This window comes from Sebastes umbrosus, chromosome 10 (genome assembly GCF_015220745.1).
Source record: "Sebastes umbrosus isolate fSebUmb1 chromosome 10, fSebUmb1.pri, whole genome shotgun sequence".
Taxonomy (NCBI): Eukaryota; Metazoa; Chordata; class Actinopteri; order Perciformes; family Sebastidae; genus Sebastes; species Sebastes umbrosus.
In genome coordinates, this window is record NC_051278.1 from 16712832 (window position 1) to 16728094 (window position 15263).

The 15263-nt window shown below is 39.4% G+C and overlaps 2 protein-coding genes across 4 annotated transcripts; one reads left to right on the plus strand and one right to left on the minus strand.

The window, feature by feature from the left end:
- Positions 1–972: 972 nt before the first annotated feature.
- On the minus strand, positions 973–5528 carry klhl31 (kelch-like family member 31). Of its 2 annotated transcripts, none has more exons than XM_037782316.1 (3): positions 5412–5528; positions 3234–4439; positions 973–3148 (listed from the first exon to the last, which is right to left on the minus strand). In XM_037782316.1, the coding sequence occupies exons 2-3, from the start codon at positions 4406–4408 to the stop codon at positions 2416–2418; spliced, it is 1908 nt and encodes a 635-aa protein (XP_037638244.1). In that variant the 5' UTR covers positions 4409–4439; positions 5412–5528; the 3' UTR covers positions 973–2415. The 2 variants fall into 2 exon arrangements, with proteins under 2 accessions (XP_037638244.1, XP_037638245.1); XM_037782317.1 differs by having other exon boundaries at positions 3234–4436; positions 5412–5511.
- A 1143-nt stretch (positions 5529–6671) lies between these two features.
- On the plus strand, positions 6672–13470 carry eloal (elongin A, like). 2 transcript variants are annotated; one of them, XM_037782314.1, is made up of 11 exons: positions 6672–6812; positions 8280–8336; positions 8430–8542; positions 8642–9500; positions 9567–9672; positions 9751–9918; positions 10004–10101; positions 11916–12096; positions 12278–12389; positions 12916–13022; positions 13203–13470. In XM_037782314.1, exons 1-11 carry the CDS (start codon positions 6735–6737, stop codon positions 13262–13264), a joined length of 1941 nt encoding a protein of 646 aa, XP_037638242.1. In that variant the 5' UTR covers positions 6672–6734; the 3' UTR covers positions 13265–13470. The 2 variants fall into 2 exon arrangements, with proteins under 2 accessions (XP_037638242.1, XP_037638243.1); XM_037782315.1 differs by having other exon boundaries at positions 9570–9672.
- Positions 13471–15263: the final 1793 nt, after the last annotated feature.

The following is a 15263-nucleotide window of genomic DNA, read 5'->3' on the forward strand; positions in this document are numbered from 1 at the left end:
TTAAGAGGCTGGAAGACCGTAATCATTTAATTGTTTCAGCAAAATTTGTTGGAACTGTCCGCTCTTGGGATCAGAGATGTAAAATTAATCTTCTTCTAAATTGGATAATAATAAAAGACAAACTATACTCTGCTTGTAGACCCCGGACACTAAATTTGATAACTTCCTAATCCGTGTGGGAAATGACAATTTAATGTATTTAGGACACAGTATGTAAGAAGCTTCATAGTTCAGTTGGTTTAAACCTGCTTCTATCTTTCTTTCTTTTTGGCAAGTTGATTTCTTGTCACTATAACTAGTCCTTTTCTGAAAGACAAAATTACAAACGTTGCTCACAAGAATGAGACAGCACAAAACAGCCAAGTGCTGTTTTTTTGTGTGCCGTCTTATCATTTCCAAACTACAGCTTTAGTATCAATGAGTCATGTTTATAACTAGAGCTTATCAGGAACACCTGAATGCAAGATCGAAGAAGAAGAGTGATTATAATAATGACACAGCACTTTTGAGAGGGTGTGTGTACATGCATGGGTGGATAAAACAGGCTATAGGTCATTGAACCGCTCTGACATCTGCCCTAAATAAGGATGTGGTTTAACTCTCAACACCCCCCATTTCCTTGGATTTTTGTGGTTTCCATTAGACTCATTAATAGCATGACATCCTGTTCGTTAGTCATCTTTCTAAAGCTGTACCGCGAGGACAAAAACACAAATACAGACATCTCTCAAAACCATGGTTTGGTGTTCAATTAGGATCCCATCACTCATAGTAAGAAGCTGATCGAGAAAATAGGTTTTCGGATCCTTTAACATTGACTTTTAACTACCTCACAGTTAAGGCTGTAATGACTTCTCTGCCTTTATGAAAATACCTTAAATGGTAGCAGATATGTTCGGCTAACAGAATAACATTGACTTTGTGATTTGAGATGCTTCAGTCTTTGGGAATAATGGACAAGGAGAGACAAGAGTACGCCAAAAATGTATTGTGTATAATGTAAATAGCACTTTTACTCATTTGGCTCATGTGATATGCCTGGAGCCGTTTCCTCGCTCTCACAGTGTAAAGTATGTTTGCGGTGTAATGAGCAGGAGTGCAATTACTTTCGGTTTTACAGCTGTTAGACAACAAAGTATGGGCAGAATTAAAAGCTACAAGTGTAGGATTACTCACTCGATGCCAGTGTACTTAAGGGTGTTTGAAGATTTCAGAATTTATTCAGAATAATTTCCCAAAAGTGTCAAATAAACCACTAAAAAGGGCAAATAGATATGAATTGAAATTGAGGAAGAGCAAAATAGTCTTGTGTAAGTATAGATTCTTTTTTATTTATGGTGCTCAAATACAAACCTGTACCTGATTTCTTTGAATAAGTGTGTCACACAAGTGCACCACTTAAAAAGACCCACAAAATTGCCTTAAAGTAAAATACACTTGCATGGAAATGACTTTATGACCATGGCTCAGAGTAACTTACACTTTGTCTCTTTAATTTAAAAAAAAAAAAAAAAAAAAGGAAACGACATGAGCAAACGGGGAATTCATCACTTCCAGGAAAGCTCAGGCTGGCAACGCCCAACTTCTACTTTTCTTTTTCTTTTTTACAAAATAGTTTATTGCTGTCACATCTAAACCCATCCAACCTTCATCACTCCAACATTTTTCCATTACTTCGCACTGATAGTGTTTATGACGATCACACAACATACACAAGACCACTGTGCACGAGACACATGTAGAGAAACTGCGTCCTGTCTGTGTGGTGTGTTTCAACACTCATCACAAGCACCTCCTACTGGTAGGTGATGCCAACACCTACCCAACAGCTCCAGCTCATTATTCTGTTCAAGTATCTGAGAATCACAGTAGCTATAGTTGCCATAAACAGGACGGTCACTAAATCCTTCAACATTAATGACTGTGTTGCAAGCAAACAACACAATGTTATTCATTTTATGGCACTGGTTAAATGTCATGTTGCAGATTAATCTCAACAACAGCAGTGTTTTTGCATTTTTATCCCTTTCATTCGAGTTTTAAATAACATTATATTTGCTACAGAAAAATTGCTAATGAAACTATCCCAACTGAATTGGCCCCAAAGATACATTTCTGTCTACAAATTATAAAATTGGTTATTGCTATGTCCAGTTTGTCTCTATTATAAATATTATCTGACCTTAATGATGCCAATTATACTAATTATTAAACTCGAATATATATGCAGTATATATATATATGTTCCCAAATTTGTAATCCTTGCATTGTTATTAATTTTTTCTCATCTGAAGACCATTTAAACATCATCTTAGGCCCAAAGAAAGGACTGTTGGTAGAGTTTAGAACCAAGATTTATGCAACAGAAAAGCTGGAGACCTAGACATGTAAACTACATAACTATCATCTGAACTGTTATATACTGACTGGTGCAGAAGATACTGAACTGGCTCTGGACTCTCGTGTTTTCCGTGTGGGTATGGTGACGACGCAGCATGAAATGCCGACTGTGGCTTCCGGCAGTTCATCGTCCTCAGTCCATTCATTGAGGTCAGGGTTGAAAACTTGAATGCATTTCTTGTACTTCTTCTCTCCCTCGTTCCAGCCTCCGAGCAGATAGATCTTGTTGTTCAAAATGGATATACCCGCCGTGCTCACTCCTGTGTGAAGGGGTGTGCAGTAGCTCCACTGCCCGCTGTGAGCGTTGTAAGACTCGACGGCGAGGACGTCCACCCTCTCCCCACGACCTCCCAGCTGGCTGCCGCCGATGACGTAGGCCCGGTCTCCCACGCTGGCGGCGCAGTGCCAGCCTCGAGGTGTGCTCAGACTGTTCTTATCCTGCCAGGTGTCGGTGGAGGGGTCGTACGAGCACACGGCCCTGGAGTAGGCGTTGTTGATGTAACCTCCGGATACAAGGATCTTGCCGTCGATGAGGGAGCTGGCGTGACAGCAGCGGGGCACCTCCATGGGAGCTTTCATCTGCCACTGGTTGGAGGACGGCACGTAGCACTCCACGGAGGCCTGAACGCCGTCGCCGTTTCGCCCTCCGATGGCAAACAGGAGGCCGTTGAAGATGTTGAGGCTGAAGTGCGTGCGCTTCTGGATCATGTTGCTCAAGTGAATCCAATTGTTGAAGCGGGGGTCGTATCTAAAGAATGTGAGAGGGATTTACAGTTATTTTCTAACTCCACTCAAACTAATGTGACAAATTGAATGTAAAAATTGGTTCTTACCTGCAGAAGTTGCTGACAGCGTGCTTAGCCTGGTTCCTTGCATCATTCTGGTCCTCGCCACCTGCCACGTAGAGGAAGCCGTCCAACACCGCCACACACTGATTGAAACTCTTTGCTGGCATTTCTGTCAACTTATTCCACACGTTATCTGCATCTCTGTAGAGAACTTCTTTGCTGAGGGATTTCTCCGTCAAGGCGGGGCGTCCGCCAACTGTGAATATCACCTTGAGGCCGCCGCGCACCTTTGTTCTGCGTGACTGGAGGATGTTCTGTTGGTATGGCAGCAGATGGTAATTCATGGCGTCGACAAGGAGACGGTGGCACTCGGGGTCTTGCATCATTCTGGGCGCCATCTGGACATGATTCACCAGGTCTTGGGCGGAGATGGTGCCGAAGCGGATGAGAGTGAGGAGATCCGCCGCATACTTCAACCTCTTCTCGTCAAAGTCCAACCACTTCATGGCGATCTGGAAGGCCGTGATCTCGGAGGGAAGCTGCAGAGAGTCGTCCGAGAGGAAATCACTTATCTGCTCGTAGGTGAGCTTCAGGAACTGCTCCATCTCAGAAAACTCGATGAAGTTCTCCCGCATGAACTTCTGAGCTGCCTCCTTGGTTTCTTTGAGGTCGTAGGCATCGGCGATGTTGGCCACGTACATGCAGTTCTCCACGCTGAGCTCCTGCATGAGGAAGTCGCTGCACATCTTCACCAAGGTGCCGATCTGCAGCAGCATGGCCGCGGCGATGGTGCTGCCGATGCTGTACAGCGACAGGGTCAGCTTCCCAGAGTATGCGTACGTGATCGCCGTGGCGAGGCCGACCGGCGAGAGGTCGTTCAGGTCGATCTTCTGGAGAGACGAGTCCTTCTTCAAGATGTTTCGGATGTACTCGCTGCAGGAGGCCATGACGACCTTGTGGACATCAAACGACTTTGTCTTGGTGGCGACGGTTAGATCGCAGAGGAAGCTGTCCTGCCTCATGGTGCTCAAACCCTCCAGCAGGTTCGGGGCGTACACAGAATCAGTGACTTCAGTTGAAATACAGTTGAAGCCGTTTCCTCCTTCCAGCAGGGTGTTCAGCCCGTTGATCTTGTTGATCGGGCTGTCCTCCACCATTATGGTCATTTCATTTATGTCTCCTTTGCTCTTTTTGGTCGCCTTGTTCTTTTTAGGTGCCATGGCTCTAGCAGCAGTACACAGCCCAGACCTTCTGGAGATATAAATACAACATGTCAGATTTAATCAGAAAAGGGCAAGATGATACACAGAAATCATAAATTGTGACAACTTGTGCTGGCAAAGATTGGATTAGATTTAATCTGGTCAGCTCATCAAAATATTAGTGACTTTGCTTGAAATAGAGTGGAGTTAAGGGTATGCCACATTCACAAGATTGAACTACATAGCCTATATAAAATAGCCTATATTGAAATCCAACTTTTAAATGATTTCATGTGTATGCTGTTTTGAGGTCCTGTTGTCCTTGTGCTATGTCAATGCACTGTTTTCTTTGCTCTAAACTAATTTCAAATTCCTGTACATTTTAACATGTGTATCCGAGGAGAAAAGTTTTCTTACATTTTGGAGTAAATGGAATGTATTTAGACACTACCAGACACTGACACCTTTGACAACATATGTTGGTGCTACCAGGTGATGCTGGAGTGCGTCAACAAGCCCCCACTTTGCATCTGTCACAATTTATCAGCAGTGTGTCCAGGAATAGCAACGCTGGACGGCTCGCCCATGACGTTCCTTTTATAGGCTTTGAGAAAATGAGCAGCAGGCCTCATGTCCTCTGACTGTTTAAGTTCAAAGTAGGGCAAACAATTATGTTATCTCCTTTTTTAATTTAATTTAATTTAGGCCTAATTATTGTAGGCTTGCCTTGGATAAGACTGCAATGAACACAATCTACAAGACAAAACGTTTTATAAAAATCCACTCCTCGCATTATTCACCAACAACCCTAGAAAACTGTAAGCTTACTGTCACCATGTGTAAAACTAATATTACAAAAAGGTCAATATCTTTAGGCAATTTATCTGCATTTTGAATCCAAAGTAAGTGACAAAACAGCACATTTTCCACTCTAAAATGACTGACAAACGCTGAAGCATCAACTGCACCAAATTGCCTTTTCATTGTTAAAATGATCAAGCATGTCCAAATGTCCACTTACCTGAGAAATGAAGTTGAAGCTGGTGAAGAAGGAACTTGTGCCTCCAGTTACTGGAGCAAGAGAGAGAGAGCTGCAGTCACCCCGGCTGAAAGAGACATACCGTTAACTCCTCCTCCAGGGGAGTGGGTGCCAATTAAAGCTATTGTGCAATGCATGTCCCCATCATGTAGTGTCCCACAGTAGCCCCCAATTGGTCCATGTCAACATACTGGGCATGGGGGCTCGACCCTATATCTTCATGGGGACGTCATATGAAGAGTTTCATTCAGCCATTGTTTAGAAAAAAAATTGAATTAGCTCTCAAAGGTGCACAGAGCATCTTATTTTAGTATCAAGGAGAGTCCTGCAGCTCTCTGAGCAGAGGATATACAAAAGGAGACACACAGTGAGACAGAGACCCACAAACTATGTCCAGCTCATATTGTTTGGTTGGTTTCTTGGCTGATGTTGATGAAACCTGAAAAATTAAAAAAACTAATTCTGAAATACATTCATTTTCTCAAAATCAACATAATGCTAAGAGTCATGATCATATACACTGTAAAAAAAAAAAAGAATTCAGAAATTTCACAGGAAATTTTACATTTTTTCCCTGTATTTCAAAATGACAGGAAAATAATGTTAAAATTACAAGAATTAGCTGTTTATTAAAATGCGTCATGTGTTTTAAAAAAAACAAAATCCCTTATTAAAAATGGAAAACATCAAATATCTGTTTTTTAACCGCTTTTGCATGCAAATTTTAACTAAAAAAAAGTAAAATAAAGCATTCTTTATTGATAAAACTAGCAGGATTTTCTGTAATTTAAAAAAATAAATACTTTTGTTATGCCAGTATATCACTGTCAAATACATAAAAAATACTGTTATTAACGTATTTAAAAGGGTAGAATTGCAATAAAATATATGCCTAAATAACAACTATACATAAACTGAAAAAACACAGGTATTCCTCTTTATCGCTATAAGTCATGCCAAAGATATCTTTGGTTTAACTCTTGGAAAGGAGAGCAGGATGTTTTCATTTCTGGGTTGAGAAATCTCTTGTAGTAGCCCAATATGTCCATTCAAATGGCCAATAGTTACCAAATAGGGACCTACAGGTACCCTGAAGGCTTGGGGGGGGGAATTTAAGAGAGTAATTTTGTTCTCTATAACAACAATATGTTTATGAATATCAATATCTTTACTCATATATTCATATGCTTAATTGATCTATAATTTCATAATTTCTGCCACCGGTTCCGCCCATTATAATAAGTGTCATCAACGGGCGCGCGCTGCCCGGTGTGTGTAGACGGTGTGTGCACGTGAACCACAGTGATGGCCAGCTGCTCTGATGTGGTGAAGAAAGTCATGCGGTTCAAACTTCAGCTGACAGACACAGCAGAGCCTGCTACGGTAGTAGAAGATACCATGTTTATCCATTCATTTTACGCACGAGCTGCTGCACACATTATTGGCAGTATAGTCTACTCTGTTTGGTGCATTGGTGTAATGATACAGCCAATTATTGCTCCAGAAACATGAGCTACTGCTGTTTCAGAAGTTTTTTTTTATTGGCTAAACAAAGAAAGTGTCCTCCCTGTCAAAATCTGTGTGCTATAAGATATTCTCTCTACTTTACGCACGACTTGTATCCTTGGTTTAGTGTGGAAACGGGCCCATTGGGAGCTGTTTTAGTCAGTGACATGTGCTCTGGTGCCATGCAGCATTTGCAGCTCTTCTCTGTGGAGGTCAGGCTGGTTAAATGGGAGGCGCCTGCTAAAATTGGCAACTCCTCCAGTTGTTCAACTTATGGCTGCTGTCCATCATCAGTGGAGGTCTCTGCAAGCATGTTTCAGTCGGTTTTTACGCACAGATTGGACTTCTAAATTGGCCAAATTAAATTTAAATTTAAATGAAATTAGAATCAAATTAAAGCACAACCTGAAAACGGTTCAGTTCCAGCCTATATGATACTTTATAGCAGGCAGCAGCTTCATCCATTTATAGTTCACAGTAAAAGGAGCAGCCTAAAGTGGGTGTGTGAGGTTCCCATACATAGCTCCTGCTCTGAATGCACAGTCAGCAACTGCGGGGGATCCAAAACCAGCACTACCATATTTGGAGGATTCAAACAATAATTGCTCAAGTGTCTTCTGCACATTTTAATTTATATTTTCTCCAGTTAAATTCTGCAGATTTCTATTCATATTGCCTATAAGATCACGTCCAACAATAAAGAAATATATATAGCTGTTAAAAAACAGATATTTGGTGTATTCCATTTTTAATACAGATTTTCTTTTTATTAAAACACATGACGTATTTCAATAAACAGTTAATTCTTGTAATTGTAACATGATTTTCCTGTCATTTTGAAATACAGGGAAAAACATTTAATATTTCCTGTGAAAAACTGTAAAAAGTCTTCACATTTTAATTTATATTTCTCCAATTAAATTCTGCAGATTTCTATTCATATTGCCTATAAGATCACGTCCAACAATAAAAAAATATATATATTTTTTAAATTTTCCCTTTATTTGTTTTACTAAAAGAGTAAATATAACCATTTAAGTTTGACTGTGCACCATTGAGAGCTGATTCAATTTTTTTAAACAATGACTGAATGAAACTCTTCATATGACGTCCCCATGAAGATATAGGGTCGAGCCCCCATGCATAGTATGTTGACATGAACCGATTGGAGGCTATTGTGGGACACTACATGTTGGGGAGGGGGGTCCCTATAGTGCTTGATTGGCACTCACTCCCCTAGAGTATGTCAAATTTTACTTGTTTTCTTTTATGTCCTAATCATGTATGAAAACCACATTCAAGGCAAGCAGGATAACATTAATGTGTTTATTAATCTCTTTCCAGGTTGTAAAGATATTGCAGAAACTCAAGGATCTGGATATCACATTAGACATTCTCGCTGTGAGTCTCTGTTGCAAAGTATTTTGTGTTGATATATTTGCAGTTGAGTTAAATTTTCTTGACTGCACTGACTTGTGTCTGTTTATAAATTAGGAAACTGGAATTGGCAAAACAGTGAACTCCTTGCGCAGACATGAACAAGCTGGAGAATTGGCCAAGTCGCTAGTTAGGGGCTGGAAAAGACTTGTCCCTAAGGAGTCCAAAAGGTGAAGTGTATATATTTAACCTTTTTTTGTTTTCTTTAAAAGGAATACTGTTATTTTTATGTGTTTTACATCTTAATCTTGTGTTTTTCCTTGATGCAGCCACACAGAAGATGGGGATGCGTCAGAGGGTTTGTCTGTTAAAGACAAACTGGATGACCAAAACTGTCCAAATAATGGAAGTTTGACAATGGAGGATTCAAACAATAATTGCGTAACATCTCACAGTAAGAGTCAGAATTCTTCAGATGAGGCCCTCTTCAAAAGCAGGAAAGCTGATTCAGAGAAACAATGTGAAGAGCAGAAAATACACAATGAAAATCAAGAAATAACTGAACAAGAGAACCAGGATATCTCTCAGAATGACGTCTTGAAAAAGGACATTGAAATCCAAGAAGATCAAATGGACAATTCATTCGTCTCCAAGAAGAAGAAAAGGGATGAGAGTAACAGAAAGTCAGGAGACACTGATGCCAAAAACTCAGAGGACACTCATCAGAAATCCAGCTCTGATAGTGGAAGATTTGGGTCAGAAAAAGAGTCAAATAAGAAACCAAAAGAATCAGCAAAACAAGGCAAAGAATCATTTGAATCCAGTGACAGACACTCTGAAACGTTAAAGCTGGTCAGCGTCAAAGATGACAGACCTTCAGAAATATCGAGGAGCTCAGAGGCCCAAAACAAAAAAAGAAAAAAAACGAGTAAAGAGAAGCACAAACAAGAGTCTGAAAAAAAGCATTCAAAAAACAAAAAGGCTAAAATCAAGCACAAAGATGAGCAAAGTGAGGAGCCCTCCATGTCTTTTGAATCGTGCTTGAACTACGACGTGAATGTTTTCAAGAGAAAAGAAAAATCTGGAGTGAAGAAACCTCCCAAAACTAAAAAGACTGTAGTAAAACAGAAAGCAACAAAAGGTCCTGGAATGACACCTTTCAGGTCACCTGAGATGTCTCCAACACAGGTATGTTTGACGATATGTCTTAAAAGTTTAGCTTTTAAATTGGACTAATAATCCTTTGTATTTCAGGAGTTTAAGGAGTCTGTAATGGAGCTGCTTCCATTTATCATTCCTTTACCCGCTGCTCTGCCTGAATGTGAAAAGCCATTCAGTGTTGAGTACTTTGAGAGGAAAGGTACTGTATTTAGAACAAATACAGCTGTATTTTCAGATGGCTTATTTCGTTTTTGACACTCCTTCTTTTGTCTTGAAGTTGAGAAGGAGTCTGATTCCTGTGACGTTTCGGAGGAGTCTGCAGGCTTCACCGGTCAACGACTTAACACAAAGATGCAGGTGTACTCTGGTGCCAAGACCGTCTTCCTCCCAACCATGATGAGCTTGCACCAACAGTGTATCCGCACACTGCAGAATAATATCAACTGTGAGTAAAGCCCAGAGGAGCTGTTTAGCTGATGAGTCTGTCAGTTTGTTGGATTTATATTTAGGTGCGGGGGATCTCTCCTCAGTGCTTTATGAAACTGGCGGAGTCCCGTATGAAATCCTCGAGCCGGTGTTGGAGAGGTGTACGCCACAGCAGCTGCTACACATTGAAGAATGCAACCCAGTAAGAATGTGAATATGAATGACTTCAGTGCAGACGCACGCTCAGTGGCCATTTCATTAGGCACACCTGCTTAGCACTGCATTTGACCCTCCGTTTGTCGTTTATATGTTGGACTACAACTATATTTCATGGAGAGGAAAAACCATAAGGCCATTAAATCTAAAGGTTATCATCCCTTGGGAGTATGAATGTAAGCAGTAAATCTTCCTATCAGATGTATTGTGTGTGAAGCAGGGTTATTATAGTGAACTAAAACTGAAAGAAAATAAGCAGTGAAAAATATCTTTAGTAAACTGAATCTAAATAAAAAGTAAATTCTTTAAGAAATCTGAACTGTACCTAAATTGCCTGGTAAAAAATGAATGAAAATAGATAAATAAAATACAAAATTTTTTTTTTTAACTCTAATATATCACTACCTAAAAAAATTCAACTCTCGTGACATTGAAATACACAAACTGAACGGACTTATCATTCCAGGAGATGGCGCTATACTGCAATTTCTTCACTAAAGTAGAGTGAAGATTGTAGATTATGACCATTCCTACACAGTGCTCCATGTATTTTGTATGTATATGTAGCTACATACTTCTGACACATTATATCTGGCCCAAACAAAAACTAAAACTACTGTAAAAAGAAATAAATAAAAGCTAGACCTTTCTCAAAAACTGAAATTAAGCTAAAACTAGCAAACACATTCTGAAAACTAACTAAAATGAAATCTAAAAGTCAAAACTAAAATAAAATAACTTACTGAAAATTCAAAACTATTATAAATTTGGTGCAAAGTTGACATTTATGCGAATGTCAATGGCAAGTGTTGTGCATATAATAATGTTGAATTGAAGAGTAACTTAACCTCTGACCCCGTTGTCACGCTTTATATGCTGAGATGTGGCGGATTTAAAGGAGCTCTGAAGGCTATAAATGCAACACGTTCTCATCCCAACTCGTCACATACTGACGCTTTGTCAGACCCCTAGATGTCACTTTACGATTGCAGTGAACGCGTGGTTGACGTTAGGAATTCAAACATAAACACTTAAGTTCAGGCAACCAAACCACTTAGTTAGGTTTAGGAAAAAACATCATGGTTTGGCTTAAAATGACTATGTTTATAAAGTGAAAATGAAGCTTCACATTGTGACGGGACACAAACAGCTGTTTGTAAAGTAAAAGCATAGAAATAGAATAGAAGTAGAGGCTTAGCGGCAAAGCATTTGGAAATGAACGATACATCTGGATCAGATCGAAATATTGATCCAATATCATGATTGATGAGTGAAAATATCGATACATATCATCATCTTTAAGAAATGCCTTTATTTTGAAATTCCCACTTTATATTTATTCTTTTCACTAAGTTTTTTTTTTTTTATCATTTTCATTTAAATGTCTGGAAGAGCCCAGTAATAAAATTGTCAAATCATATTTTAGTTGCTCTTTGTGAGTTGATATAAATGTAACTGATTGTGTTAAATGGGCATATGATATCGGCTCATATTGATCGCAGGCCCCTGAATTGAATCGAAATGAAACGTATTGTAGCAGACTTTATAATATCAGCAAATATCGGATTGTTGTCAAAGTAATCAATATATATATCGTACCGGATTGAAACTTGTGATTTAGCAGGTTTACCTGCTTTGGCCGCTGAGTGTGTGTCGGTTTATTCTGAAATTACCTTTCTAGTATACCTAAACTTTGTAGACCTTGGGTATAGATTAGAAACGTTATTGTAGTTACAAAGAGAATTTGGTTTGAGCGAACAGCTGTGTATGTTGTTGTTAGCCCTGTCATTGTTTACACAGATCTACGTTGGAGAGACCGACCACTTGTGGGGTAAACACTGTCAGAGGGACTTCAAACACTCCAAACTTCAGGAGTATGAATCATGGAAAGAGATGTACGTCAGGCTGTCTGAGGAGAGGGAAAGGAAACTCAAAAGACTGACAAAAAGCATCGTCTCGGCACATTCTAGCAAACCCAAAGGTGTGAACTGGAACTGTGAGAGACTAATCTTCAGTCTTTTTGTGTTAATCACTGTCAAAAAAATCCCAATTAGAGCAGTTGAACATGCAAAAGTGAATATTTTATATTCTTAAACACTGTAAGCTGTAGAAAAATATAGTTTAGGTATGTTCTGTACACTGACACCTTTTTTTTTTTTTAGGTCGGCAGGTGAAGATGGCATTTATTCACACTGTTGCCAAGCCACCGAGAGATGTGCGAATTCAGCAGGAAATTCATGGAACTGCTGTTCAGCAGCCTCAGCTCAGGTGCAGGTGGGTTTCAGCGACCTAAATATAGAGAAACATGTACACAGCTTTTGTGATTTTGTTTTTTATTCATTTGTTTGTGTATATATATTTCAGCTATGTTGTTTTCCTAATTATAAAGTTCAAAAAACAAAGATTATAAGAGCCATACTGGAAAAAACATGAACCACCACCTGGTAGGCATAAGGCTTGGGCTTGCTCTGCTCCTCTTCCACATAAAAGCCCTCCGCTACAAAGTGATCACTCAACAACAGCAGCTTAGCAGGGTCGTAACCTGCCGGAGACTCATGCTATAACAGCGGGGGAAATGCTTTTTGTGTGAGCTTACAGGAATTGGAGCAATGTGCTGGATAAAATGGATTTTTTTCTGGTTAGACAAGGCCTTGGTTCTTTTTGTTGTAAACGATGCAACGTAGGATGTTATGCTCACTAACTGTAGTGTAGAAGGAGACTCAATTTCTAATTTAACGTGCATTGTTTTTGTTTCTGTTGATTGAATTATGCACTGTGCTGTTATTTCTTAAATTATCAGCGTCAAGGTTCAGGACAGCAGACCGAGCCCGAGTTGTAATGAGCCCAGCAGGTCCAGCAGCACCAGTTCAGGGGCAACCAATACACAAGACCCTCGCAAAAAAACAAGTGAGCTGACAAAAGAGTATAGATGCAGTGTTATGTTTGCTAAAACTTTCCAAAACTGGTTTGTTTTTGTCATTTTCTTCAAAGGTCAGTATGAAACATGTACATCTAACTGATGTAATCTTGATGATTGACATTTTATTTCACCGTATAAATATTTTCCCCCCCTTGTTGTTCACACAGGAGTTGCTCCAATGATGGCAAAGTCCTTAAAGGCCTTTAAGAAACAGCTGGGACGCAGATAAACGCTCTTATATGATCTTGATATTTACAGTGTGTGGATGTGGGGAAAGTGCACTCTGTCAGTCATTAACTTTGTACAATAGAAGGCCTGTGTTCACCTTAGATTACTCTGTGTTGTTTGTCTAAATACGCAGGAGTTTGCCATGTTTTTTTCTCTGTAACTGTGAATTGTCTTCACTATTAAAGGCACAATGAAAAGAGCAAATTTATGTGATTTGTTAATTGTTTAAGCTAAACAAGGTCAGTCAGTAGGTCATTTAATGGGGTGTGGCTCCCTCTAGAGGATGTATAGAGACGTGTATTTATTCATTTTTTACAAATTTCTCCTACAAACAAACATTTTACTACAAATACAATGTCAGATTATCTCGATAAATGCCAATATTTAGATATCAGTGTATTTTTGATAACATTACTCTCACCTCTTCTAATGCTAAATCGAACAAAATCAGTGAATATATTGTCAGTGTTACAACTGATATTTAATACACACATTTATTACATTAGGTTCATTGTATTGAGAGTTTTTCTTATTAAATAGTTTATGTAAATTTTATTCTTATCGAACCAAACAATTCTGAGAAGATGTCAACAAATTGTTCCACATAATGAGAAGAAAGCAGTTCTCTGTGAACTCATTGTGAGCCCTGTGATGTTGTCTTTAATGGGGGAAGGCGTCTGCCGTCTGCCACTTCTCAAGGACCCTTCCTGTCTATTTCTGTTGTTTTTGGACAACTGTTTGAGATATTAGAGATGAGGCTCTGAAACATGCTGCAGCCTTCAGCACCACCTGTGGCAGCCTGCTGAGACTGCATCATTAATCCAGCTTCATGTTTAATTTATTGGTTTGAGGTGAGCTGCTACCTCTCAGGGGCCTGCTAATATGTCTTACTGCTAATAAGTTTTAAAATGTTGACTTTTTTGGAGGCTCGTTTCTTGTGATGTAACTAAAGAAAAGGATCTCAGTCTCGTTAATCTGTTTATACAGGACGGGTAACAAAAAGACATCCTTGGTGATCTCTACAAAATTAGATTGGGAATTATAAAAACTATTGCTATTGGCTTATATCCGAGCAGAAGCCCTTCTAACCTTGGCGGGGTCGGCAAAATGACCTGATGGTTAATGACGCTGTCCTGCCACAAGAGGACCTCGGACCAGAGAGCTGGAGCTGATGTTGACCTCTGACCTGGAATGGAGCAAAGTGAAAAACAAATCCCAACAAGGATGACAAGAGGATGGTGATTTTTTTTTTTTTTTTTTATTATTATTTAGAAATTGAAATGAAGGCAACATCGATCATGTTTTGTGTCTAGAAGGCTGAATTATGACTCGTGCAGGATGTGATGTGAATTTTATTCATCAGGTATTGGACACATCCTTGTGTTTGGACACAGAGTAAAGCTAAAGAGGGCTGAAAAATGACGGGGAGTCACGTTTGCAAGGCTGGATTACCAAACGGGCATAGAGCTCGCAACCACCCCGAGTCCCCACAAGCCCCAGGTTCACTGTGTAGCAATTGGTTTGTGGTATACTATAAATGTTTTTGATATATCCTTTTTTAATGTGGGTCCTGCTTTACACCTGATCTTGAGAACCTGTCTTGATGAGGGTCCCTGTGTCAAAATCTAGCTTTAAGGTCATTATTTCAGCTGATATTGTGCTTACATAGTGCATATTCTTAAATCAATTTGGGTTTAATCACCCAAAATGATCGTTAGTTATAGGGTCAGATAATGTTCAAGTCAAATAAAGAGATCTTTGGCATATTTTGATTTCATTCATTTCAGGGACTTAATATAGAGCTGAGTTTCATTATAATAGCACATGAAGATGGGTGGGGTCTTTATGAATTTTGCCTTTTGGATAAAGACTTTGGCTAAAATTAGTAAAACATGAATCATTAGGTCCAATTTTTTGTCTTCAAATAAAACACCAAAAATGACACTATTATGATTAATAGTAGGCATTGCTGTGGATTTGCTTCTTAACCATTCCATGAA

What these genes read in the sequence shown, in the direction of transcription:
- klhl31 (XM_037782316.1), bottom strand. Translation starts at nt 4,408, where the DNA reads ATGGCACCTAAAAAGAACAAGGCGACCAAAAAGAGCAAAGGAGACATA. An exon ending in GCTGTCAGCAACTTCTGCAG is followed by an intron (nt 3,149 to 3,233) that starts GTAAGAACCAAT and finishes CACATTCTTTAG; the next exon opens with ATACGACCCCCGCTTCAACA.
- eloal (XM_037782314.1), top strand. Translation starts at nt 6,735, where the DNA reads ATGGCCAGCTGCTCTGATGTGGTGAAGAAAGTCATGCGGTTCAAACTT. An exon ending in TGAGTACTTTGAGAGGAAAG is followed by an intron (nt 9,673 to 9,750) that starts GTACTGTATTTA and finishes TTTGTCTTGAAG; the next exon opens with TTGAGAAGGAGTCTGATTCC. An exon ending in ACTGCAGAATAATATCAACT is followed by an intron (nt 9,919 to 10,003) that starts GTGAGTAAAGCC and finishes ATCTCTCCTCAG; the next exon opens with TGCTTTATGAAACTGGCGGA.